Genomic DNA, 25,494 nt, shown 5'->3' on the forward strand with positions numbered 1-25,494 from the left:
TCCTAAGGAAGGTGAGAAATCAGCCCAGAACTACACGGGAGGAGCTGGTCAATGACCTGAAAAGAGCTGGGACCACCGTTTCCAAGGTTACTGTTGGTAATACACTAAGACATCATGGTTTAAAATCATGCATGGCACGGAAGGTTCCCCTGCTTAAACCATCACATGTCCAGGCACGTTTTAAGTTTGCCAATGACCATTTGGATGATCCAGAGGAGTCATGGGAGAAAGTCATGTGGTCAGATAGAAATAGAACTTTTGGGTCATAATTCCACTAAACGTGTTTGGAGGAAGAAGAATGATGAGTACCATCCCAAGAACACCATCCTTACTGTGAAGCATGAGGGTGGTAGCATCATGCTTTGGGGTGTTTTCCTGCACATGGGACAGGGCGACTGCACTGTATTAAGGAGAGGATGACCGGGGCCATGTATTGCGAGATTTTGGGGAACAACCTCCTTCCCTCAGTTAGAGCATTGAAGATGGGTCGAGGCTGGTTCCTCCAACATGACAATGACCCGAAGCACACAGCCAGGATAACCAAGGAGTGGCTCTGTAAGAAGCATATCAAGGTTCTGGTGTGGTCTAGCCAGTCTCCAGTCCTAAACCCAATAGAGAATCTTTGGAGGAAGCTCAAACTCCATATTTCTCAGCAACAGGCCAGAAACCTGACTGATCTAGAGAAGATCTGTGTGGAGGAGTGGGCCAAAATCCCTCCTGCAGTGTGTGCAAACCTGGTGAAAAACAACAGGAAACGTTTGACCTCTGTAATTGCAAACAAAGGCTACTGTACCAAATATTAACATTGACTTTCTCAGGTGTTCAAATACTTATTTGCAGCTGTATCTTACAAATAAATAGTTAAAAAAATCATACATTGTGATTTCTGGATTTATTTTTTTTAGATTATGTCTTTCACAGTGGACATGCACCTACGATGACAATTTCAGACCCCTCCATGATTTCTTAGTGGGAGAACTTGCAAAATAGCAGGGTGTTCAAATACTTATTTTCCTCACTGTGTATATATATATATATATATATATATATATATATATATATATATATATATATATATATATATATATATATATATATATATATATATATATATATATTTGAAGAACATAAGTGCCACTCTATATATATCTAAGTTTGGACACACCTTCTCATTCAAAGAGTTCTCTTTATTTTCATAACTATGAAAATTGTAGAGTCACACTGAAGGCATCAAAACTATGAATTAACACATGTGGAATTATATACATAACAAAAAAGTGTGAAACAACTAAAAATGTGTCATATTGTAGGTTCTTCAAAGTAGCCACCTTTTGCTTAGATTACTGCTTTGCACACTCTTGGCATTCTCTTGATGCCTACTTTGAAGAACCTACAATATGACATATTTTCAGTTCACTTTTTTGTTATGTATATAATTCCACATGTGTTAATTCATAGTTTTGATGCCTTCAGTGTGACTCTACAATTTTCATAGTCATGAAAATAAAGAAAACTCTTTGAATGAGCAGGTGTGTCCAAACTTTTGGTCTGTACTGTATATATAATATATATAAACTTTTGGTCTGTACTGTATATATATATCAAGGTGATATCAAGGTATCAAGGTATATCAAGGGTCAAGGTGGAGGTGGGACTGCTTCAAGGTCGGCTCTGAGTCCTTTCCTGTTTGCAGTTTTTTTCTTGCCACAGTCGCCTCAGGCTGCTCATCAGGGATAAATACACCTAATTCAACCACTTTTATTTTTTAATTCTGTAAAGCTGCACTATAAAAATAAACTTGACTTGAGGTGGTGATGGACAGGTTGACGAATGAGGCCAGACAGGAGACTATGATGTTTGCGGATGATATTGTGTTTTATGGTGAGAGTAGGGAGCAGGTGGAGAAGAGCCTGGAAAGGTGGAGGTACATGCTGAAGAGAAAAGGAATGAAAGTCAGTAGGAGTAAGACAGAGTACATGAGAAGGAGGAGAATGGAGTGTTGCAGTTGCAGGGAGAAGAAGTGGTGAAGGTGGAGGAGTTTAAGTACTTAGGTTCAACAGTGCAAAGTAATGTAGAGTGTGTTAGTAAAGTAAGAGTGAAAGGGAAAGTTTATAGGACTGTGGTGAGACCCGCGATGTTGGGTTTAGAGAGAGTGGCATTGACTAAAAGACAGGAGGCGGAGCTGATTGACAAGGATGGACAGGATTAGAAATGAGTTTATTAAAGGGACTGCGCAGCATGTGACAACACATTTTTGGACAACATACACATTAATTATCTGTTTGCATTTTACATGATTAAATATAGAATATAATTAGCTTTATATGTGATAAGATAATGGAGTGATCATATACTATGCAATGTATTTTGAAACTCATTGTCTTGTCAAGCTTCACCTATGTACACATAAATCAGGAGATTGAAAGCAAGTAAGTGCACATATGACACACATTTAAAAAGAAATCATAATGTCCTGTATGTGCAGAAGGAAATCTGAAATAAATAATAATAAAAAAAAGACTAATATTTGTAAAAGACTGCCTTTTTTGGACACCCTCACTTTCCAGAGCTGTGGAGAAAACCGAGATGAAAACCGAGACAAATAATCTATTAATTTATATGCAATTCAGTGTAAAAATCTGCATTAAACTCACTACATTTCCAAACTTAACATCACTACATTTCTTTGTAAGCATGAACATCCAATGTCTTATTTGCTAGAAACACTTGTATATTCATGCAATCATACAATCATGTGGCAACACTGCCATTAATCATGCTGATGTACATAATTTCTCGGACTTTGCATTAGTGTGCATGGTTTGTGGGCTGGTTTATGTATTTTAGAAATTGTTATTGTTCTGGGCTTTTCATTGACACAAGCCAAGCTGGTTAAACTGGTAGACCATGCTGACAAGAAAACAGCTCTGCATTTTTAGACAACAGTCAGGTTAGTTTAAGAAGATAAAAACAGTACTGCACATACAGGACATTATGCTTTATTTTTAAACATGTGTTATAAGCACACTTACATTGCTTTTAATCCCCTGGTCTATGTGAACATAGGTAAAGCTGGACAAGGCAATGAGTTTCAACATATTGATCATCTGATTATATTATCAAATTTTCAGCTGCTACTTCTCTAGATTAATGTATGTTGTCCAAATTCATGCTGTATGCTTTAAAATGAAAAATAAGTGACTACATAATAAATGACTGCAGCAAAAAATAATGTCAATAAAAATGAAGAAGCATTAGTATACACATGCTATATAATGCTTTGACTGCTTTAATAATACAAAAGTATACATAGGATTCGAACCTGGCCTGGCCAACTTCCACACCAATGGTGAAAATAGTAAACAATCTTTGGCACCACATAAATAATTTTCCAGCTTCTTAATTGACTGAACTGAATAATAATTAATGTTTGGAATTTTTTACTAATTAGTTTGTCTTCCTAAAATTTACCTTTCTGTGAAGTAACAGTGATTTAGAAATTGTTTCTCGTCAGCATGGTCTTACCCAGTTTGCCCAGCTTGGCTTGTATAATTGAAAATCCCAAAAGAGCCACATTTTCTAGTATACACAAACCAGCCTGTCTGGCACACCCATGGACAGTCCCATAAATTATGTATATCAGCATGATTTTCCGCATTGTTGCCACATGATTGTATGAATGCATAATTGTGGACATTAATTTAATATAGTAATCTAAAAAGAAGGGATATTCAAGAAAGGCAGAGTTAACAAAGATTATAAAATCTTTTTTATTTATTTCAGATTTCCCTCTGCACAAGCAGTACATTCGGATTTATTTTATTAAATGTGTGTTACATGTGCACTTACATTTCTTTTATTCTCCTGACCTATGTGTACATAAGTTAAGCTTGACAATACAAGACAATGAGTTTCAACATGCCACATAGCATATGCATGTGACCATCCCATTATCTTAAAACATATGCAGCTGATCCTGCTCTAGATCTATTAATGTACAATGTTACCAGATCATTCATGTTTGTCCAATGTTTTGCTGTATGCTTTAAAATAAGTAGTTGGATCACTGTAGAAAAAAATTATATTAACTATTTTATTGCATCTTCACAATGTGTACCATTAAGAGTAAATTAGTGGAGATGGAGTCCAGAAAATATTCCAAACTAGAGCTTATTAGAAAACTAGAGTGGCTAAGTATATACAGTGGAACCTCGATACTTGCGACCTCAATAGTTGGCGATTTTTTCATTTGGAACCGGGAATAAGAGTAACTCGCGAAAAATCTGATAGTGTGCGAGAAGCCACGGGTGAGAGATTTCTAAACAGAGTTTATACTAATGAAAAACATAAAAATGTTTTAAAAAACTATTTATTATTGTATTATCCATTTAAAGTAGTAAATAAAACATTTATGACAAGTAATTAAAAATTTTTTAGTTGAGTTTACAGTACAGGTCATGTACAATTCCCCTTAAAAAATGAACCATCAAAAGGAGTCAAAACCTTTGTTACTCGCGAGGGTTCATAGAACGTAACCCCCACGAGTTTTAAGGTTGCACTGTAGTTTATTAATCTCAGAGTATAAAGATTGGTAATACTACTAACCCCTGAAAAATCAAGTAAGCTTCTTGTGACTTTTTTCATATTCCACAATATGTTTGAGCTTATATCTTAGAAAACAGGAGTAGGGCGAAGCTGTTTAGAGAAATTAAAAAGGCCTGAGAATTTTCTCATAGGAAACTTGCAAAAAACAAGGAAGAAAAATGCACCAGCATGACAACTTTCCCTCAAATCATTTGGGAGAACCGTAAACCACTTGACGTTCAAAGAGTTATCAGTTACGTGAATTGGAATAGCAGGATCAGTCACTCCTCAGGAAAAAGGATTGTTTAATCACAAACAAAAGTATATTTGCAAAATACAACTTGGAAAATACTCATTATTTAAATAGGCAAATAATCACACATATTGGGTTTTAAAAATCATTTATGTGGCAACAAATAATTCCACATATATCATTTACACGGCAACGGCTGTCACCACAGAAGTTATTGAGTGCTTTTATTTACAAGTGAAAGTGGCTAAAGATAAATGTTACATTTTAATATTCTTTCCTTTTTTTTTTTTATTTCTACCCATAGGGTAATAGGTCCACTGTACCTTTGAGTGCATTTAAAAACACACAAATCTAAGTTAACACTTTCCTAAAAAAAAATGTGTTTTTTATACAAACATATATAAACAATAAGCCAAAGGACACAATGTTACTTAGGAAAATGTTTAGAGTTAAGCTCTCCTACAGTGACAGCAGCAGAGCCTGTAACACACAAAAAAACAACGCAAAACTTCTGACGCACAGCATTCAAAACATTTCACTGTGAAATCGTCAGACCTCCATCTTCACACATTTAACTGGCAAGCAGATAATAGATAGTAATTCAATTCAGCTGTAAACTCCCTTCCTTTGACGTACATATTATGGCAATGTGCCAAGAGGTCTGACGGAGTTTTATGCTTACTGTTTTGGTTACTGCAAACCTTGAGCCAGAATATGTTGGAAGGGAAAGGGGTAATGCAGATATACAGTGGGATAATTAAATATTTAGTGTTGTTAAATAGCTGCTTTGACGTCAAGCAACAGAACATAAGCATGTTAAATGCATACTCCCAGAAGATATCTAGGCCACGATCCAAGATTTTTTGCGAGATGCTTGCGGAAGGGATGAATTTAAAGATGATTAAAAGGCACACTTAGGCTAGAGCTGCACTGTCATCACGCCACAATGATTCTGCTTGATGAGAAAGAGTCAGATTGACAGCTCTCGCAGTAGATACCCTCTCACACACACGCTTGCTTTCTGAAACCCCTCTCAGTCCTCCACTACCACTTGCACTCGGAGGATGAAACTGGGTGTTCCTTGGTCTTGCTGAAGGTCTTCCTTTCTTCACACATATGCCAATGTTTTCCCCATGTCTCTATGGATATTTCTATTTGGCCCACCCTGTAGTAGCTTCTCCACTAATATAGGCAAAGCCAGGAAAGTGTTGTGCGTGCTCGTATTCAGAGTTCCTGCGCGGTGTTAAAGAGGAGTACATGTCCCCTGTAGAGGCATAGCGTGTTGAGTGCATAGGAGTGCTGGAGTAGCTGTTTGCTGAGGGAACATCTGGCCAGCGGGTGGTCATCGGAGTTGCATGCAGCCGAGGAGTACCACCCATTAGACATGGCTCCATGCGGGACATTGGGCTGTTTAATGAGTACTAAAGAAGTGAGAGTAAAAAAAAAAAGCAGTCAGGGTATGTGTGTGTTTGTGTGTGTGTGTGTGTGTGTGTGTGTGTGTGTGTGTGTGCGCTGTAGTTAAAAAAAAAAAAACAAAAAAAAAATTCAAATACACACTATTACTGACTAGCCATCAGGCTTAACAATGTCTGTTATATATCTAGTGTGTGTAATGTCATAATTATTGTAAGCATTTCCTGGTTACTGAAATGTACTATATTTGAGGTATTTGACTGCAAAACAACTTCGACAAGTAACATTATACCTGTAGTATCACAAACCAATTCATTCACAATCAGGACTCACAAATAGGTATATAAGCTTTAAGAATGAATAAAATAGCAACACAATATTCAAACCAGTAAAAAATATAATGTACATAAAAGCTATCTAATTGAATGCTCAATTATGATTGGGCAGAGCATTTTAAATAATGTGTAAGATTATATATATATATATATATATATATATATATATAATTAATAAGATTGGCCCAGATACTATTTTTGCTGCAAGGTTTATCTTATTAATATTCTTATTTTAAGAATAAGGGAGATGTGCAGACCTGCAGTAACTACAGGGGAATAAAGTAGATCAGTCACACCATGAAGTTATGAGAAAGAGTAGTGGAAGCCAGGCTGAAAGAAGAGGTGACCATCTGTGAGCAACAGTATGGTTTCATGCCAAGGAAGAGCACCACAGACGCATTATATGCTTTAAGAATGTTGATAGAGAAGTATAGAGAATGTGAGAAGGAATTGCATTGTATGTTTGTAGATTTAGAGAAAGCGTACGACAGGGTGCCGAGAGAGGAGTTGTGGAATTGAATGAGGAAGTCAGGTGTGTCAGAGAAGTATGTGAGGGTGGTGTCGCACATGCATGAGGACAGTGTGACAGCAGTTAAGTGTGCAGTAGGAATAACAGACTGGTTCAAGGTGGAGGTTGGACTGCATCAAGGATCGGCTCTGAGCCCTTTCCTCTTTGCAGTGGTGATAAACAGGTTGACGGACGAGGTCAGACAGGAGTCTCCATGGACTATGATGTTTGCGAATGATATTGTGATTTGTGGTGAGAGTAGGGAGCAGGTTGAGATAAGCCTGGAGAGGTGGAAGTACGGGCTGGAGAGAAGAGGAATGAAAGTCAGTAGGAGTAAGCCAGAGTACATGAGAGGGAGGGCAGTGGAATGGTGCAGTTGCAGGGAGAAGAGGTGGTGAAGGTGGAGGAGTTTAAGTACTTAGGTTCAACAGTGCAAAGTAATGTAGAGTGTGTAAGTGAAGTAACAGTGAAAGGGAAAGTTTATAGGACTGTGGTGAGACCTGCGATGTTGTGGTATGGTTTAGAGACAGTGGCATTAGGTAAAAGACAGGAGGTGGAGCTGGAGGTAGCAGAGCTGAAGATGTTAAGGTTTTCGTTGGGAGTGAAGAGGATGGACAGGATTAGAAATGAGTTAATTGGAGGGACAGTGCATCTAGGTCGTTTTGGGGACAAAGTGAGAGAGGCACAATTGAGATGATTTAAACATGTGCAGAGGAGGGACATAGGGTGTATCGGGTGGATGGAAGAATACTGAGGATGGAGCCACCAGGAAGGAGGAAAAGAGGAAGGCCAAGGAGGAGGTTTATGATTGTGGTGAAAGAAAACATATAGGTAGTTGGCGACCCCTAATGGGAGCAGTCGAAAGAAAAAGAAGAAATGTTCAATTTTAGACCAACAATCATTCTGTGTAATTATTGATATGGGGTGTTTTCATGAGAAAATATTAATGTAAGATGTCTGGCAATCTAATGATTGTTTAGATATGCTATATATGCTAACAGTGCCTTGTTTTGCAACTAAAATGAATTAAAATGTAATGTCAAATATATCTTGTTTAAATATGTTTTCCAACTACAGCCTATCCTGAAGTGTTTTATTTCTTACATATTGCAAAAACATTATAAGTAATGGATTCTTACAGTTGGCCTAAAGGAAACAGTGTGTGAGCAGGGTTTAACACTATGTAGGGTGCTACATGAAATTTTTGTTGCCATGGGTAACTCAAGTGCTCATCAACAAAACCAAATCACACATGTCAACATGTGTGCTTCTCAAACATCCTTTTCTGTCTTCAAATAGTAAACCAGCATAGTGTTCCATTTGTGTCATCTAAATCACTTCCTACCGAGTGCATCCACTCAGACAAAGATCAGACATTGTGCCTGTTTTACACACACAGAGGAAAAGTGGAAATAAAATTTTCTCTCCTCTCTAAATAGAAACAGTCGACAGTCAATACCATTATGAAGTGCTGCTGCATGGAAAAAGAAAGTCAGCCGGGGTCAGAGACCAAGATATGAGGCTTAGTGACCTCTTGTTCGTGCAGAGAAAAGAGGCCATTGAATAACAATATTTTAATAAAGGCGTGCTCGGCCTGGTTTGCCGCTTGCTGGCTAGGGCTCTGTTAGGAAGCTATTGAGTGTTGCGTAGAGGAGCGTTGAGTGGGGGGCTGTCAGCGCTGTGACCAGGCCACCTGTCAGTGTCTGCATCCGCTCTAGAGAGACCGATTCACCCCCGGCTGCTTCGGCAACTCTGAGCCTGGGTCAAAGATCTCTTGACAGGAAATTACCAGTACGATTATGTCTGCTTTGGCTTACAATATATGATGCCACCAACCTAGTGGTCTCTCTTCTTTCTGTCCCAGTGTAAGCCATTTTAAGTTTGGTTTTTAATTTCTAAATATGTACAGTCATTCGTGGCCCATTTCTGCACGAATTAATACAAAAAATACATTTATCAGTTGTTGTTTTTTGGATGCATGTGTTTTAATGAAAGGAGTTGGAGAAAGCATAGAATTATAAGTTCATTTTAAACATTATTTCTAATCGGGTTTTTTTCTCAGAAACATTCCTAAATGCAGTACCATACATTAAGCTGGACTGAAATGACAGCAAGTTCATGCACAGGCTAAGTGATCCATTACTGTGGCCCTCTCCGCATCACACACAATTCAGCGTTTGACATGCTAATGACCACAGTGTGTCATTCACCATTCTTATTCATATCAGCATTCCTGTCTGAGTTACAGGGCTTGTAAGATGCTATTCAACAGGGAGGACTGGAATACACTTCCATTACCCTTTCCACTTCAATGAATGGGAATACACAACTATTGTGCAACTATTATGAAACAGTGAAAGTCATTATAGTTCACACAAAAAAATGTATATTAGACTAAACAAAGCCTGAACTCAACAGATGTTAAGACACTGCTGTTAGTAGAGAAAGCTTGTATATTGTTGGCTTTTCTGAGCTAATGGACAACAGACCTGTGCAGAGGAACGGTGGTAAGAGGAATAGTGCAGTGGGGTGGGGAGGCCTGAGTCATGGGGCAGACTCGGATACTGGCTCTGGATGGCATGATGATGCTGGTTCGTGTAGCTGCTGTAGTTGTAGCTGCCCGTGTAGCTGAGGCAAAAAGCAGGAAAAAAAATTAGCTTGTAACATCAAGATTTCTAAAACCGTTTTGCTGTTTCTCTTGTGATGACTCACCCATGCTCATCTCTGTAGGGGTAGACTTGCATCCGGTGTGCAGATGAGGTAGGTTGCACCGGGGCGCTGCTACGCATGCAAGAAAGTTGGGATCCTCCGTCGGGGGGATTGCCTCCTGACGTGGTCACTGTGTATGTAAGGGACCATGTATATGACTGAAGGGCTCCTAGTACAATACACACATATACAAAACACAGGTTTCTCCCTTGGGCCTCGTTTAAATTACATAAATGATAGAGGAAACCTTTCACATAACCAGGATTAAATAGTAATGGGATGTTTTTAACATACCTGAGGTTACAGACGTACTGCTGTATTCTGGGGACTGGGCTGATGTTGGGGTGCTTGTGGATACTGCTCCCACTGAGGGCACTGATTTTGCAGGAGAGTAGGGTTCAGGAGATACCGAGGTGCTTTCAGATAGCATCATATCCTCACTACTGTCTGCTATAGGAAAACCAATAGAGGAAACCTCAATACATAACATACATTTACGCACTACGTTAATACGAATGCCCATACCCCAGTTCTTTCATGCAGTTGTGCAACTGGACAATCATGTGGCAGTAGTGTAATGCATAATTTCATGCAGATACAGGCCCAATATCAGGATAGGGAAAGTGTTTTACTAATGGCATTGATTTTGGACAGTTTCAGAAAGTTATGATCTCCTGTGAATTTAATGCTCAACGAAAAACAAACACAAAACATTGAATGGCAGTTTTGTGGTGAAAATTCTTATTGTTGAAAGAAGACAAAGAGAATGGTGGGAATTATTTGAGCAAACAGGAAGGCTAAGGTAAGCCAATTCATCACTTTTTTAAACTGATCTTAGAACAAACAGCACCCCGAAATTAGAGGTAAATGGGATCCAACATCTGAAAACCATATCAGGTACCAACCCTGTGAGCCAAGAAGGGAAATCTTAGGCTACAGTGGGGACAGACTTAATGAAACTAGACAGATGAAAATTGAAAAAACGTTACATTGTCTATGATGTAAATGGCTGACTAGATGATTGCATGATTGAGCAGTTGTATGGGTATTCTTAAAATGTATACATAATATGCTTCAATTTGTAATCCTGTAATTATCTGTTCATTCAAACAATATCATGTGTTCTTTAACACATAAAGAGTATTTTTTTCCCCTTTTTTCTCCCTGATCCATCCACTGAGCAAGTACAAATAAACAACTGATAACTGAGATATGAAGGCACTGATTTGTTCCACCACTGTGATGAACACAGTGTTAATCACTGCCATCATTTGATGACTAACACATGACAGCACTGGCTCTATACCATATGTTATTGTTGCTATTGTTCATTTTATTTCTACAGTTTCATCTTTGCATATCTACAATATATTAGTTATATAGTGTGCATTTTACATTCTCTACCATGCTTTATGTTAATATATCATGCCTATGTGCTTCTTATTAAAGATGTACTGGAATGTAAGCATAATATCTGACTGTCCATATCCTCTGACTCACCGGTAACTCCCTCTCCCTTCATGGCCCTCATCAGCTCATTGGCTTTTTCCTGGCAGTGCAGTGACTCCAGCAGGTACAGCACATAGTCATCAAACATCAGGTGAATCAGGTGAAATGAGCCTGCACATACATTACAAAGATTATAATTTAGGATTTATACACAGCTTATTTTTAAGTTCTAAAGAAATGTACACTTTGTTATTTCTTAGACCCACTAATGAATACCGATTACGAACGATGATTACAGATTAGGCATAAATCACACACTTTTTAAAGTTGTTGGTGCGAACATAATGTAAAAGCCCTGCCACAATACAAAAGGGGGAGGGAAAAGTTTTAAAAGAGCACAACACAGTCCTCACATTGTACAAGTAAGTCCAGTCAGTGTGTGCATTATAAACCATGTGGCTATTCAGAGCACCAGGCACAAATACTGCCCACTCATAAAATGGGAAGCAGGAGGAAACACTTGCGGAGGGGGGTTAGCTTTTGTTAATTAGCTGTTTTGTACCGAGAGCTGCATTATCAAAACACTGCAACCAGCTGTGTCTTTGATATTCACAGACAGAGCTGAGCTGAAGAGGAGGGGGGCTTTGCCTCTTCTTATAGTCCTTCTTTCAGTTACTTTGCTATAGACACGAAACTGCTGTTAGCTGAGAGCTAGCACAGCAGCCATGTTGGCATGAAGCTTTAGGATTTGGACTATGAGAAATCTCTTGAGATTCATCTCAGGGAGTTTTTCTTGTCCTGGTACTTTCTGGCTTGGTCATTAAATCGAAAACTACATTTGGATTCGTTTAAAGCTGTGTAAATACATTAAAACAGAAAAATATAAAATATTGTTTTACAATCCCTAGTTCAATTTTTATTGGACTCTATATAAGAGGTAACAAATCTAAATGTAGATTTAGATATAATGACAAGCCAGAAAAGACCGGGACAAGAAAAACTCCCTGGGATTAATCTCAAGGAAAAAAAAACCCCACAAAAAAGAGCCGTGTAGAAGATTAATGACATACATAATTAACTGACAGGATCATGTTCAGTATGCGTATATTGTGAATAAGAATCCTGAGACAAACCCATGACATACTGATATTTAAACATCACATCACGTAGGGGGTGGCACCCAAATGTGACTCAGCTCTTGCATACTCACCAAAGCTGGGGGCGCTGTGTAGTGTCATGTCCCGGATTACTCTTGTCCCAAAACAGGACCACATGAGAAGAAACTGCTGAGCAACCTTCTTCAGGGATCCAGGTCTCTTCCCTGCCACCTAAAGGAATATTACCATGAGAAAGGTTTTGGTGGAGGCACACAAGGGCCTTAAACTCAGAGTCCACGCTGGGGTCTAACCCCACAGGAACGAAAAACATGTCAACAAGTCAACTATTTGATTTTCCCCTGGGGACACGCCTTCCCATTCAACTATTGTCTGCCGGGTAGTGGACGTTCCCAAGGCGACCACATTTTTACAACCCTATATCTGCAATATAATGGGTGCAAAAGGGGCCATGAAGACATCATTAAGTTGGGGAATTGCAGCACAAATGGCCCAGCATAAGCATGTCATAATGGGGTTGGCATTTACATGGATGCCTCACATTTCAAGAGCACTGCTGTTAAGATGGACACCTGAAGTATACTTATTTTAGGAGCAAAAGAAAAGAAAAAAGGCTACATTTATACTGGGTTTTTTCCCTTAAAATTGTAATTATATATGCAGAATTTGATATATAATATATAATTTGAACTGGGTAATCAGTTTAGGGTAATTTGTGAATAGCTGGTGTTTCTGCTAAAAGAACAAACATAAAACTGAACTGACCCGTACAACACATCTGTCCACCATTGAGTCCAGCCACTCTATGTATGCTTCAATGGGAGACTGATCCTCCAGCAGCCGGTCAAATTCCTGATACACTAAGTGGGGAAACACAGGACAAAAAACTGAACATAAGGCAAATTTGAAATTTATCTATCAAAATTATCCATCAACAATAATTAATGATCCATAGCAGTGCTTCCACAAGTTGAACAGAAAATCTCATACATGCCCTTACTCAAACATCATGTTTTTCATATCCATATAAAATTCTGTTGCGATTAATGAATACATTATGTACCTTAACACAATTCTGCCTTTAATGCAGTGGCAAGAGCTAATTTCTGAACTTTGATCTTATCAGTCATTTGTGGCTTGCCACTGAAATGAGTCTGAAATTCTCCCTGGGAGTTAAAGTGTGAGGGTAAGCCCGGTTAACCTCTCAGTGGCTGTTATTAAAGACTGCCCCTGATAACCGTGGGAAGGATTCAGCTCTGAAATAGCTACTCTAGCTGCTAAATGACAGACTGACACCAAACATCAAGATGTACATTTTGACAGCACAACACTATTACAGATACTAGCAATTCAGTGTGAATCGTAGCATCAACTTCTTTTTAGACGTTTTGTTAGTGTGTGAACATGTGAACAGCATTTGTTAAGTCGGAGCACCAATAAAAGATCTAAATATTACTTAAATAAAGAGGAATTAGCCCTGCTCTTTTATAATGCACACTTCATTTTTAAAAGCTCTACAACCTGTTTCTACAATTTAGTTAAATAAAAGAACAAAGTTGCTCAGCTCTTTTTATTATTCTATAAATTGTTTGACACTCACATTGGATTATAAGTCGTCTCTGATCCTCCCTCGAGTCCTCCATCGTGTAAAGTGTCTGCTTTGTGATGCTGTTTAGATCTACATTCCTCCAGTCTTCCAGCATCTGAAAGGTGATATCTGCACTGTGGATTACGGTCCGTGATGCCTACAAGTGCAGAAAAAAAATGCAAAAACTAGGACTGCAAATCGATTAAGATATTTAATCACGATCAATCGCATGATTGTCATGAGTTAACACGTGATCAGTAGCAACTTAATCACGCATTTGTATCTGTTCTAAATGTACCTTACTTTTTTAGGTTTTAATACTCTGATCAACATGGGCATAGACAAATATTGATGCTTTATGCAAATGTACATTCATTATTAGTAAAACCAAACTCAACATAGATCATGAAGACAAAATATTCTTGTAAATTTTTTAAAGTAATTATGGTGTTTTTAATTTTGTAAATCATCAGGACCATCAAACAGAACTTTTGCTATGTTTCCATAGTTGCATCATGGTGGATTTTGGTGCTGAGTCTTGGCGCATCAGTAAAACAAATATTTAATAATAAAAAAAAATTTTCAGTGGATTTTTTTTTTTTTTTTTTTTTTATCTGAATAAAGGGAGGACATTGTGAACAAATGTGTGTTGGGTTGAAGGTTTTAATTTAGCCTCCTTTATATTTATTTATTTATATCTTTAATAAAAATGGTCAAACAGAAATGCGTGCTGCATTAATCGCATGTTAATAAAATTAGTGCTGTTCAAATGAATTTGCATTAACGCGTTATAAACACATTAATTTTGAAAATCCCTAATAAAAATATTTAGCTACGTGCAAGAATGTGGACTTGAAGAACACAATCATATATTATTATTATTATTATTATTATTATTATTATTATTATTATTATTAAAATGAACACAAATGTTAAAACAGTGTATGATAGGATACTTATAGATTTTAAATAATATCCATTTGACCGTTTGCTCTTTTTTAACTTAAGAAAATTAAGAAGATATAAAGTGATTCACTAATAATTTTCCTGTTCCTTCTGCTTCTTCCATATCCTCTGATCATCAGCATATGGATCTTCTCATTAATATTTAACTCCCCACCACTCCCTCATCCCAATCAATTATTCTTGTTTTAACTCAAAATATCCTACACCTGCTTTTTCAGATAAGGTCTGGAGATGGTTTGCTCTAAAAACTATTTATCAGTTTTGTGGATGTAACTCAAGGCAAACCACATTTCATTAAGCATCAATGAGTTATTGTTTTATAACAAACTCATTAACTGTAGCTGTACATGTGCCAAGACTTACAAGACAATTCATATCAGAAAATATAAAAACATAAAAGGAAAATATGTCTCACCTGACAAAGATGATTTAATGATGTTTGCCGCTTAAGGATTTGGGAGAATCTTCTTGACACTAAAAAGAATTGAACATTTCTTTTACACTGCTTTGAGAAACCACAACAATACATAGTCAACAGCCACATTTCTAAGATGAGACTTACACTCGAACTTGATGTTGCGCAGGTTCTCGGGTAGATCATGCAGAGCCACCCTCAACCACTCATCAAGCTGCTTAGCAAATTTCCTGATGACCTGAGTCAGGCTGCATGGCCAATTAAAACAATGATTACAAAACTGAAATACCTGAACTAATGGCACATTCTGAATATACATTTTGTGGTCATTTTGAGGAAATATTTGTAATTAAAATACGTCTGAGTGCTCCTCATTAATGAACTAAAATCTGCTTCCTTTCTGTGCATATGTAAATTACAAGTACATTTTTATCATTTAAAAATGTAATTAACAGGAAAAGTGAGAAAAATGTATGCATTGTTTTCATTTCAAAAACCAGACGCTTAAATTACCTCTAGATTTACGATCTAATGAATTAATGGAAATTAAAAAAAATTCAAAGGAATATAAAGTGATTTGTAAGAATTAGAAAGTGAGTTAATTTAACTCTAAATTATCAAATGAGCTTGGCGATTCATCATTCTCAAACTTCCTGCAGTAAAAGACGACATATTAAGCATGAGCCTCATAATCTACATGAGCTGTATGTGCTCTTAAACTGGTTTGGAAATAAATGTGGATTAATAAAAATATATGAACAGAAACACACCATTATACCTTTTTCAACATTTTTAGCCAAACTGACATGACAAAAAGACCTAAGAAGCCAACTTATGCCATAAAAAGATACAAGCAGTATCAGGACAACAAACACTCACCTATCAGGCAAGGCCTGCAGGACTGTAGGCATTAGGACTCCTGAAATGGCTTTGTATAAAATTGAGTCACACACCCCTACGATGTTTACTACAGTGGATGAGCCCAGGACAGGCAGCATGTGTGGAGGCATGCCCTGCCAAAAATGCAACAAGAAGCTCTGGACCTACACATACACAGACACAGTAAGGGAATTATTAATACTTGAACTACACTGTGGGGACAAATTTTAAACAATTAAAGACTATACTGAGTTCAGGTGTCCAAAAGCCATAAACCAGACATTTAATCAGTTCATCCAATAAAAAAAAAAAAAAAAAAACTTCTAAATACACAATACACAAACCTCATCGAAATTGGCTCGTATGACGGTGTCTAGTATTCTCTGGCAGTGAGTTCTATACATCATGATAAATGTCGAAACCTGGAAATAAAATAAATTATTAAATAATGACAAGGAAATAAAAAAACTACAATAATTTCTACATTGATATCCATTCACACATACTTTCATTTCTTCTTAATACATGCTATAAACGTTCTACAAAAATAAATTATTCAAAAACTAAATGACACATGAAACACTTGCATCAATAATGCTGGCCACAAATTGAAGTCAAGCGCAGTGTATAAAAGAGGCTTTGGAGATCAGCAAGCCATTAAGCATTTCAAATTACAGCTCCCTTTAAAAAAAAAAAAAAAAAAAAAAAAAAGCTAGGACAGCTAGGGTCTGTACTTTGTTGTGTGTGAGATCTTATTATCTACTTGAAAGATTAAGAGTTCGCTAGGACCCAGCATATAAATCCTCTGGGCCCTTGTTTAAATCCAGACTCAGAGAAGGTGCAGGGGGCAGATGAAAGGGGAAGCAGGAGGGGTGGCTGTATGAGAAGAGATGGGTGGTGGTGGTGGTGGTGGTGGGGGTTAAGGCTGGCTAAAGAGGAACATAGTCACTGGGTTTTTTAGTGCTTTATTTACCTTCTGTTCTGGCAGAATGGCAGGCAGATTTAGGTCTTTGACATTTGGAAATTCTGGCAGCAGAGTGCCTAGTTTGGAGCGGGGTGAATACGCCACTGTCTGCTTGGTAACCTCTTTTTTGCCTGTCTCGTTTACCCAGGCGCCACCCTTCTTGGAGTACATCACATCGTAGTACTGTGAGCTCTCCTTTACTGCCAGGCCGTAGTAGTGGTACCTGGGAGAAAGAGAGATGAAGTCAGAAAAAGTGACAGAGAAATGGAGAGAGAGAGAGAGAGAGAGAGAGAGAGAGAGAGAGAGAGAGAGAGAGAGAGAGAGAGAGAGAGAGAACCAAGGCAGTTTTGCAGACACAGGTTAAGTACTTTAAATTGAATGATCAACAGAATTATCACATAATATGAGAAAAAAATATTCACATTGACAGTCAGCTAACACTTACTTCGATTGGCCCCTGGTTCCCAGCCTTCGTGTCGTTAACTGAGGAAACTGCTGTCTTATTATCTGTACAGGACAAGACACAAAAAATAATCTGCAGCAGGTCACATATACTTTCTTCCTTTGCACACTGCTTAAACTGTTTACTTAAATCTACTGGACATGCCCAACATAAAAGAAGTTGTATCGTATGAGTGATGGCTCTCTGACTGACCACTGAAGTTCTTGCCAGTTGACACATTCACAAAATTCATATCCAACAGTTCTTCTTTCCATTTTTTTCCCCCCATTTTCTTATGTCTCTCTCCGAGCGTCTGTCTCTCTCTCTGTTCTGTTTTTGTCCATAAGATTGGCTCCTTGGTCCAGCTCCCGGTGCAGAAACTTTAGCAAACAGTGGAGCACTCCATTGTGTGGGATGAAAAAAGGGGCCAAGCTGTGAAGTTTCTGTCAGACTCGGCTTGATAAATGAGCAGACAGGGAGGCAGCCCCAGCTCTCTCTCTCTTTTTTGTCCCGAATCAATGAAGCCTTCCTAAAGGACACCCCACGCTGCTTCAGCCACTGATCTAACATTCCGCAACATCTCACCCTTCCAAATTTCCTTTAATTACACATTAATCCAGGCCCCCTCTCTTTTTCAATATCCTCAGACAGGAGCTGGGGAATGGGGCAGGGATGTCAGGTGGTGCCGACGTAAGGAGGTGCTTGGACAGATTGTGGGAACAAGGGCAAGCATGTCTATAGGTTTACATTGTTAGTTTGCGGAAAAGACCAGTGACACCGATATTCAACTATTCTACTAAGGGGAAGTGATTTTGTACAAATGACTGAAAGGGCTTGATCAAAGATCTTAATTTTCACATCGATATAATATGCATTTAGCTACAATCCCACAAACTCAACCTCAATCTCACCATGTAATACATCTGTACTATTATAAATATATTTAAGCCTGAATCTAAACATATTGGAAGTATTGTATGCATCTTATAAACAATTCAGCTTTCATGCTCAGAATAACCATCTTGTGACAGCTTACCTTCCCAAAACTGGCAGCATTGACAGGCTGAGTGCCATGCTTTTCACAGAAGTCTAGATAGTGCATGTAAAGTGCACTGCGAGGGACACAAACACCCTCAGCAATCTCGTAGTTCTCCTCCAACCTAGTGAAAAACATTTTATTAACACGGCTGTATAACAGTTCTAAGGGGCTTAGAAAAACACTGGCATTGTACTGCATAAAAAATAAAATAAAAAGTTATATTAGGTAAGCACAATGGATCTCTAGTTTCTAATTATTTTGACACAAGTTTCAAATAAGATTTATGTAATTCATTTTCGATTAAGAAATACAAGAAGCCTCTGTAAAATTTCCACCTGAAGATAGTTCTAATAGGCTTTGAACAGTAAAACATCTCTGACTATAAAACAGATGAAACATAAAAAAATTGCAATAAAATCAAAACAAGAAAGAAAGAAATGCCATTTACTAAGCCATTGTTAACACAATAGCAAATTGTCATTGATAGTAAATCATATACATATAGTTTATTTTTTCAAAATATTATTGACTCAATATTTGAATTTTAGTCTAATTGATATTATGCTGCATTAAAACACTGCAGAAAATACAGACCTAATCCCAGCCATCTTGACATTACATTTGCTCAATTAAATATTATTATAAAGCTTTTTGTATCTAATTAATAATTAGATTTAATCAATTCTTTTTCATTTTTAGCTTAGACCACACAAAAGTCATATTACAAATACGTATGATTACTATGTAGAAACTTAAATATAAATACGTATTACACATGATGTTAGTGACATAGTGATATAACTTATTAAGAAATCATGAATTAATAAGTTATTCAGCTTCATGGGCCAAAAACACAAATACTTTCTCAATAAGGGTTTTCTAACCAATCAAATTTCAGTTCACATAATTCCTGAATTGTATGTGTCACATATATACATATACACATATACACACACACACATATGTATGCATACATACACATACATATATATATATATATATATATATATACACATACATACATACATATATATATATATATATATATATATATATATATATATAATGTATGTATATATATATATATATATATATATATATATATATATATATATATATATATATATATATATATATATATATATATATACAGACCACCTATATCTCATAGTTCATACACCTGTTGAAATGACAAATATTACAGACAGCAGAGTGTAAACAGGGCTTGGTGGATGGATGTACAGTATAAATACCAAGAGCGCCTTCATTTTGATTTAGAGAAATTATGAGAAAGATGGTGGGTCTGGATGTATTATTTTTTCTTTTTACAATTTTTAAAGCTAACACACAACATATTGAAATTATAAATAACTTGATGTTACACTGTACTCTTCACAATTCTAAACAAATACTGATACATACTATAGGGATTAATTGTTTTAAATAGTCACTGGCACAACTTAACCTATTTTTGAAGAAAGATTTAAACAAAATAAATAAATCCTATGCACCAAGCAAAATGTCCAGGGTCTAATTCAGAGCTCCAGAAACTCCAGAAAAAGTATTCATTTATGTCCAGCTATGCTTATGAAATCAGCACTAGGTGTTTTTGCTGTGAATGAAGCTCTCTGGTTTTACATGAGGTGGCATGCTTAATAATAAACAAACCCAGTTTAGTAGTCCAGGACATGAAATTGATATAATGATACAGAACGAGGCTGAGTAAAGCAGCAAAACTCACCACTGTAAAGTCGCAGGTGTCGAATGACGTTTAGATGCCCGGTTATTTTCCTTCTCTTCATCTTTGACAAATTCCAAAAACAAAAAAATTCAGGAATTGAAAATATGATTTTATATTTTAAATGAATCTATTTAAATCACTGAATGTCTCCACGTCATCTCCTTTTCTAAAACTGAAACAACAAAAGTGTACACTCGCTGGCACTTTGAAAACAGGTTATTAACAGTTGGTGTACTGAAGTGACATAGCTTACTTTCATCTGTGGACGTGTTCCCCAGGGACGTGTGGCTGGAATAAGGTTTGCTCTCACTTTCATTCAGGCACCTTTCAATCCAGCTCTCTGGAAAAATGGAAAGGTTCATTTTATTCTATATGCACATGCAATTTTTGATCATTTCCATCATTTTTACACAAGGAGTGCTTTTTATCCTCACTGTCATATGCATGACTTGGTAAAGCAACAGGTGGTAACTGGTTGGCTGGATAAAAAATATAATAATAATAAAAATAGAGAGTGCATGTAAAACTGAATTATTTTATGAAATTCTGTGAATATCCTCTACAGATTCACACAAAGTATGATTCTCAATTTGGAATGTGCAGAAGGAAATGCAATTTTGTTGAAAAAATGAGGAGGATCCATGAGCAACCATGTTTAGATTAATCTAAGGAGTGGGTTTCTTCCTTGGACACTGATTGTCACATAAATGACTGTTGTCATACTTTACCAAACGCTCCTGGCCTAGTAAGCGCTTATATTTTTTTTCTTTTTTTTTTTTATAAGTATTTTGTGTTGTTGTTGTTGTTTTGTTTTTCTGTAAATTTATCAGAAAACTGTATGTGGCATGTTTTAAAGGTCTTGAGAAAATATACCACCAGCATAAAACTACTGGCAAAATATTTTAACAGGGGAATGTCTTATGCTAAGATTATTTTTCTGAGCAGGAAACCTGGGAATAAAATAAATAATACTAATTGACAAGGAAATAAAAAAAAATACTTAAATTAATATTCTAAATTTAAAATGTTTTTAATCAACACTCCAGCATTAATTAAGGTCCATTAAGAAATCAGAATTGATATGCCTAGGGAAGAGTCGCGTGCGCATGCGCAGAAGGCTCTGCTCTGTACCGTGTAGGTTTTAGGGTAGCGGTGTACATTCTGCGAGTCGCGCGAGGCTGCTGCCAAGTGCGCGCGCTCGGTGTCCCCGCCGAAACACGTCATGTAACACGGCTCGGGACCATACTGAGCTAACGGACATAACCCTGAAGCTATACCGTGTTTCCGGCACGGGTCGTAACGACTATTACCATAGCAGCAGTTGCCAAGGATGAGGGTCGGCAACCACTCCAATTCCGGTTCAGCAGAACGGGTTACTGCTGCTGAGTGCCGGAGAAAGTTTCACACAAGTTTTTTAATAATAATTGAACATCATGACGATGAGGATCGAGAGAACAAAATGTCAGTGATATTCAAACTATACTAATTTACACTAAATACAAATATTCTGTTTTAGTATAAACTATATTTATCAGTTTAACGTGACCAATAATTAATAAGTAATCATAATAATAATGAATTAAGTTTTCCTGTTTAATAAATGAATAATTCAAATAGTTAAGGTTTAAAAACCAACAAAAAACAAACAAACAAGCGTTTTACGGATAATCCCTAAAAGATATTTGCGACGTTGCCAACAAGCAGTTGGGCCTGATGGCTTTTTAATAACTCGGATATTTATTGTATACTGGTAAAACAAGTAGAAATGTTAATTGTAAAAAGTTATATATATATATATATATATATATATATATATATATATATATATATATATATATATTAAATTATATTATTATTATATTAAACGTTACCTTTAAGCTGGGTAGTTGTAAGTGAACGGTTTGTTTTGTGCGCAGTTTGAGCGGGTCTAAATAATTGGATTAAATCCAATCTAAAGGCGAGACGGATCAGTGATCGTTTTCTTGTGTGCCACTGAATATCACAGAAATCCAGCCTGGATAGTTGGATAAGAAATTAACTTGAATATAACTGTCAGATTGTTATTGTAATGAATACGGAGTTGATACTAAAACTGAGAAGGATGTATTTGGTGTTAAAAGTTTAGGCCTAAATGCAACAGATGTAGTCGGATTATATCACTTTAAAATTAAAGAAGGTAAACGTGATTAGATTTAGTTTGATTTTAGATTTGATTTAGCAATAATTAGCCTACCGTTTCTATTAGCGCATAAACACACCCGCACACACAAACTTTTATAACACTGTTCCACCTTAAGCTGTTTTTAACCAGTGGACTAAATCAGAGCAGCTCGGAGTATACAGCATACAGCAGGTGCAGCTCTGGGCCTCCAGAAGCAGTGCGACTTTTACACTCATTCACCAAAAAAAAAAAAACTCCAAACCGCTTGACAAAATTAGGAGCCAGAAATCTCGAATTGAAATTCCGTCTGACCCGAATGCCACTGAAAAGTTTACTAGGATGCAAAAGTGCATGCACCCTTTTGAAGCAAAAATTAAAAAAAGCCCTGTTTAGAAGGTTCTAACAAGTAATAAGGCCACCAGGATATCCTGCTGAAGGTCAAAAGTACTAAATGTTTTAAAAAAAAAGAAAAAAAAATTCTACTGTAAGGTCACAAATTTCCAAGTCTTGAGTCCCAAAAAAATTGCCCAGGCTCCCAAGCATCCTGAAAGCCACAGGCAGCACGGCAAGAACCAACCTGTGGATTCCATATCAGGCTCTTCGAGCAGCCCACAGTGCATCCTTTTCCCATCCAGTGTCCCCAGGGTTTCTCTGAGAAAATGGCTTCGAGCAGGATTCCCCCTCCTCAGCTCCCTCCGAATCTCCGAGAGCACTGCCTGTCACTGAGACGCATATGATGTACTGGCTATACAGAGAGAGAGAGTGTGTAAGAGAGAGAGAGAGAGAGAGAGAGAGAGAGAGAGAAGATGGTGGAGGTGGTGGTGGTGATAGTGGTGGAGAGGTGGCGGGGGTGAGGGTGGAAGCGGTGGGGGGGTGTGAGGGTCAGAGACTCCAGAAATCCAGAGGGGGGAAAAGCCAGAGCCGTCAAAATGTTTGCTGATGTTTCATGGGAAAGGGGCTGATTTTATAGGAGCCCTGATGGGGGACATGTCATTGATAGGCTCGGCAGGCTGATGAATGGCTTCGAGTCAGATGGGGATGTGGCAAGGCTCACTGGAAGTCTTTTGTGGGGCTGTTTTGAATAAGAAAAGCTCCCTCCCCAGAAAAATAGAGGCTTAGATCTACGCAATCCCAGCACTGTGGCCTCCCCGTCTTCCATTATAGCATTTAATACGTTTTCATACCCCCTCCCTGCACACATACACACACTGCCCCCACTGCCTCCGTTTTAAAGTTCTTGATCCAAGGGCCACTTTTTGGCCCATTACATTCTTTCTTGCATCTTCTCTGGTAAACCCACGCAGTATTTCATGGAACAAGCTAACAAACTGCGAACACCAGTGACAAGGTTGAAACTTTTTTGCATAATAATAAAACAATTATGTTTGCATTATCTTGTCACTTTTCTAATCTATTACTGCTTTTATTGCACCATTAAAACAAAATGGCAGAAAATCTTAAAATGGGAATAAAAAAGAGAAAGTTGAAGAATTTGGTCAAATCTGTTCTTGCGCAAACACAGCACTGGTTGACCCCCCTCCCCTTCTGTCTCGCTCACTCTCTCCTTGTACCAACCTTATTTTAGTGTGCTGGGAGGAGAGCATTGGTCACAAAAGGGGGAAGTAAAAGTGTAGAGCCTGAGGCAGGGAGGCTCTGATGGAGTGCCTGCGAATTGCAGAGGGGAAAGCTGTGATTAGAATATGAATGGAACCACGGGGGGAGAGAAAAAAAAGGGGAGAGAGAGTGAGCAAGAGAAAGGGGGATTATGGCCGAACTGCTCCCCACATGGTGGAAAGAGGAGGAAGACTCTCCAGCACTCTAGAATGGTTTACTCAGGTTGCCTTATTAATATGTGGCTTCTTGTTGTTTCTTAAAGCCGAAGAGAGTTCCGGCCCGGTATAAAACTTATTAATCAACTTCTGAATCCTTCTACTCCTTCATAGGCCGCCAACGCTTATAACATGGCATGCAGACGAGAGATCGAATACGAGCTGAATGCATCAGACGTGAGGATCAGGACTCGTGAGTGCCTCATTAATTCCAGTATTCAAGGTGTACACAGTAGAAGATGGTAAGTTAGAAGGAGATTCTGTTCCCCCTCCTCAAAAGATCCTCTTTCTGTTTTATTACTCTCAGTCTCTCATTAGGCCCTCATTAGTTAGGACAGGTGCAGTCGCCTAAAAGAGACAACAGCACACCCCACCCTCCCTCCAACCTTTATCAGTGAGTCACTGTCAGTGCCCTTTCTGCAGCATTCTCCCAATCAAAAGCTTCTAAGACGGCTTAGTGGGTGGCGGCATGCTTTGAATGGTGGACGTTTTATTAGTGTAAAAAGCATCAGAGAAGGAAGGTGGCCAACACAGCAAGCACTTTTTCACCTGTCAGTGTTGTCACATTAACACTTAATCAAGGAGACACAATACTTGTGCCTTCGTCCTTGCCATCAGGCCATTTGGGATAAACACTTCCTGTTTCTTTGACCCTTAATCACTGGCAGAGGTTAAATTGGGTGGGTGTGCAGGGGAGTACCGCTCTGGGACCACCGCTCTGGGACCATTGGTTCAACACAAACAACAAGCAGATCTGATCTCTGTGACTCAATGGCAGTGTCAGTTATAACATGGCATTATGGGTGATTATCAAAATTATGTCATCATTTTAGAGAACATCAGTTTTTTTAATGCAATACAAAAGAATTAGTAACAAATTTTAACATAATTCTGATGCCAAATTTGACCAACAAAAAAATCCTAAAATGTATAATGTATAATCTGGCTGCCTGTTATATAATGCCAGTTTTTTCACTTGAAATTTCTTGTATGATAATTTCTTCATTATAATAATTCTGCATTATATAATTATAGTGTTATGATTGTCACAATTACATAAATGAGGTTATGGAATTTATTTGCATATTACTCTCTGGGTAATGG

At 37.6% G+C, this 25,494-nt stretch overlaps 1 protein-coding gene and 1 long non-coding RNA gene across 5 annotated transcripts; one reads left to right on the plus strand and one right to left on the minus strand.

Annotated features, from left to right (window-relative positions):
- Window positions 1–4,968: 4,968 nt before the first annotated feature.
- Window positions 4,969–24,123, minus strand: rfx4 (regulatory factor X, 4). 4 transcript variants are annotated; one of them, XM_083551910.1, is made up of 18 exons: window positions 23,139–24,123; window positions 20,654–20,740; window positions 20,401–20,461; window positions 18,657–18,780; window positions 17,624–17,685; window positions 17,188–17,401; window positions 16,559–16,636; window positions 16,215–16,378; window positions 15,483–15,583; window positions 15,336–15,394; window positions 13,967–14,111; window positions 13,132–13,226; window positions 12,462–12,579; window positions 11,303–11,422; window positions 10,097–10,249; window positions 9,806–9,932; window positions 9,583–9,721; window positions 4,969–6,258 (listed from the first exon to the last, which is right to left on the minus strand). In XM_083551910.1, exons 1-18 carry the CDS (start codon window positions 23,179–23,181, stop codon window positions 5,989–5,991), a joined length of 2,160 nt encoding a protein of 719 aa, XP_083408036.1. In that variant the 5' UTR covers window positions 23,182–24,123; the 3' UTR covers window positions 4,969–5,988. The 4 variants fall into 4 exon arrangements, with proteins under 4 accessions (XP_083408036.1, XP_083408034.1, XP_083408035.1 ...); XM_083551908.1 differs by having other exon boundaries at window positions 9,806–9,971; XM_083551909.1 differs by having other exon boundaries at window positions 10,097–10,252; window positions 23,139–24,122.
- Window positions 21,584–25,373, plus strand: LOC310731922. The gene is made up of 3 exons (XR_014535317.1): window positions 21,584–21,861; window positions 24,147–24,397; window positions 24,505–25,373. It is a non-coding gene; the product is annotated as an uncharacterized lncRNA (long non-coding RNA).
- The last annotated feature ends 121 nt before the right edge of the window (window positions 25,374–25,494 follow it).

This window comes from Silurus aristotelis (assembly GCF_946808225.1).
Source record: "Silurus aristotelis genome assembly, chromosome: 10".
NCBI classification, from domain to species: Eukaryota; Metazoa; Chordata; class Actinopteri; order Siluriformes; family Siluridae; genus Silurus; species Silurus aristotelis.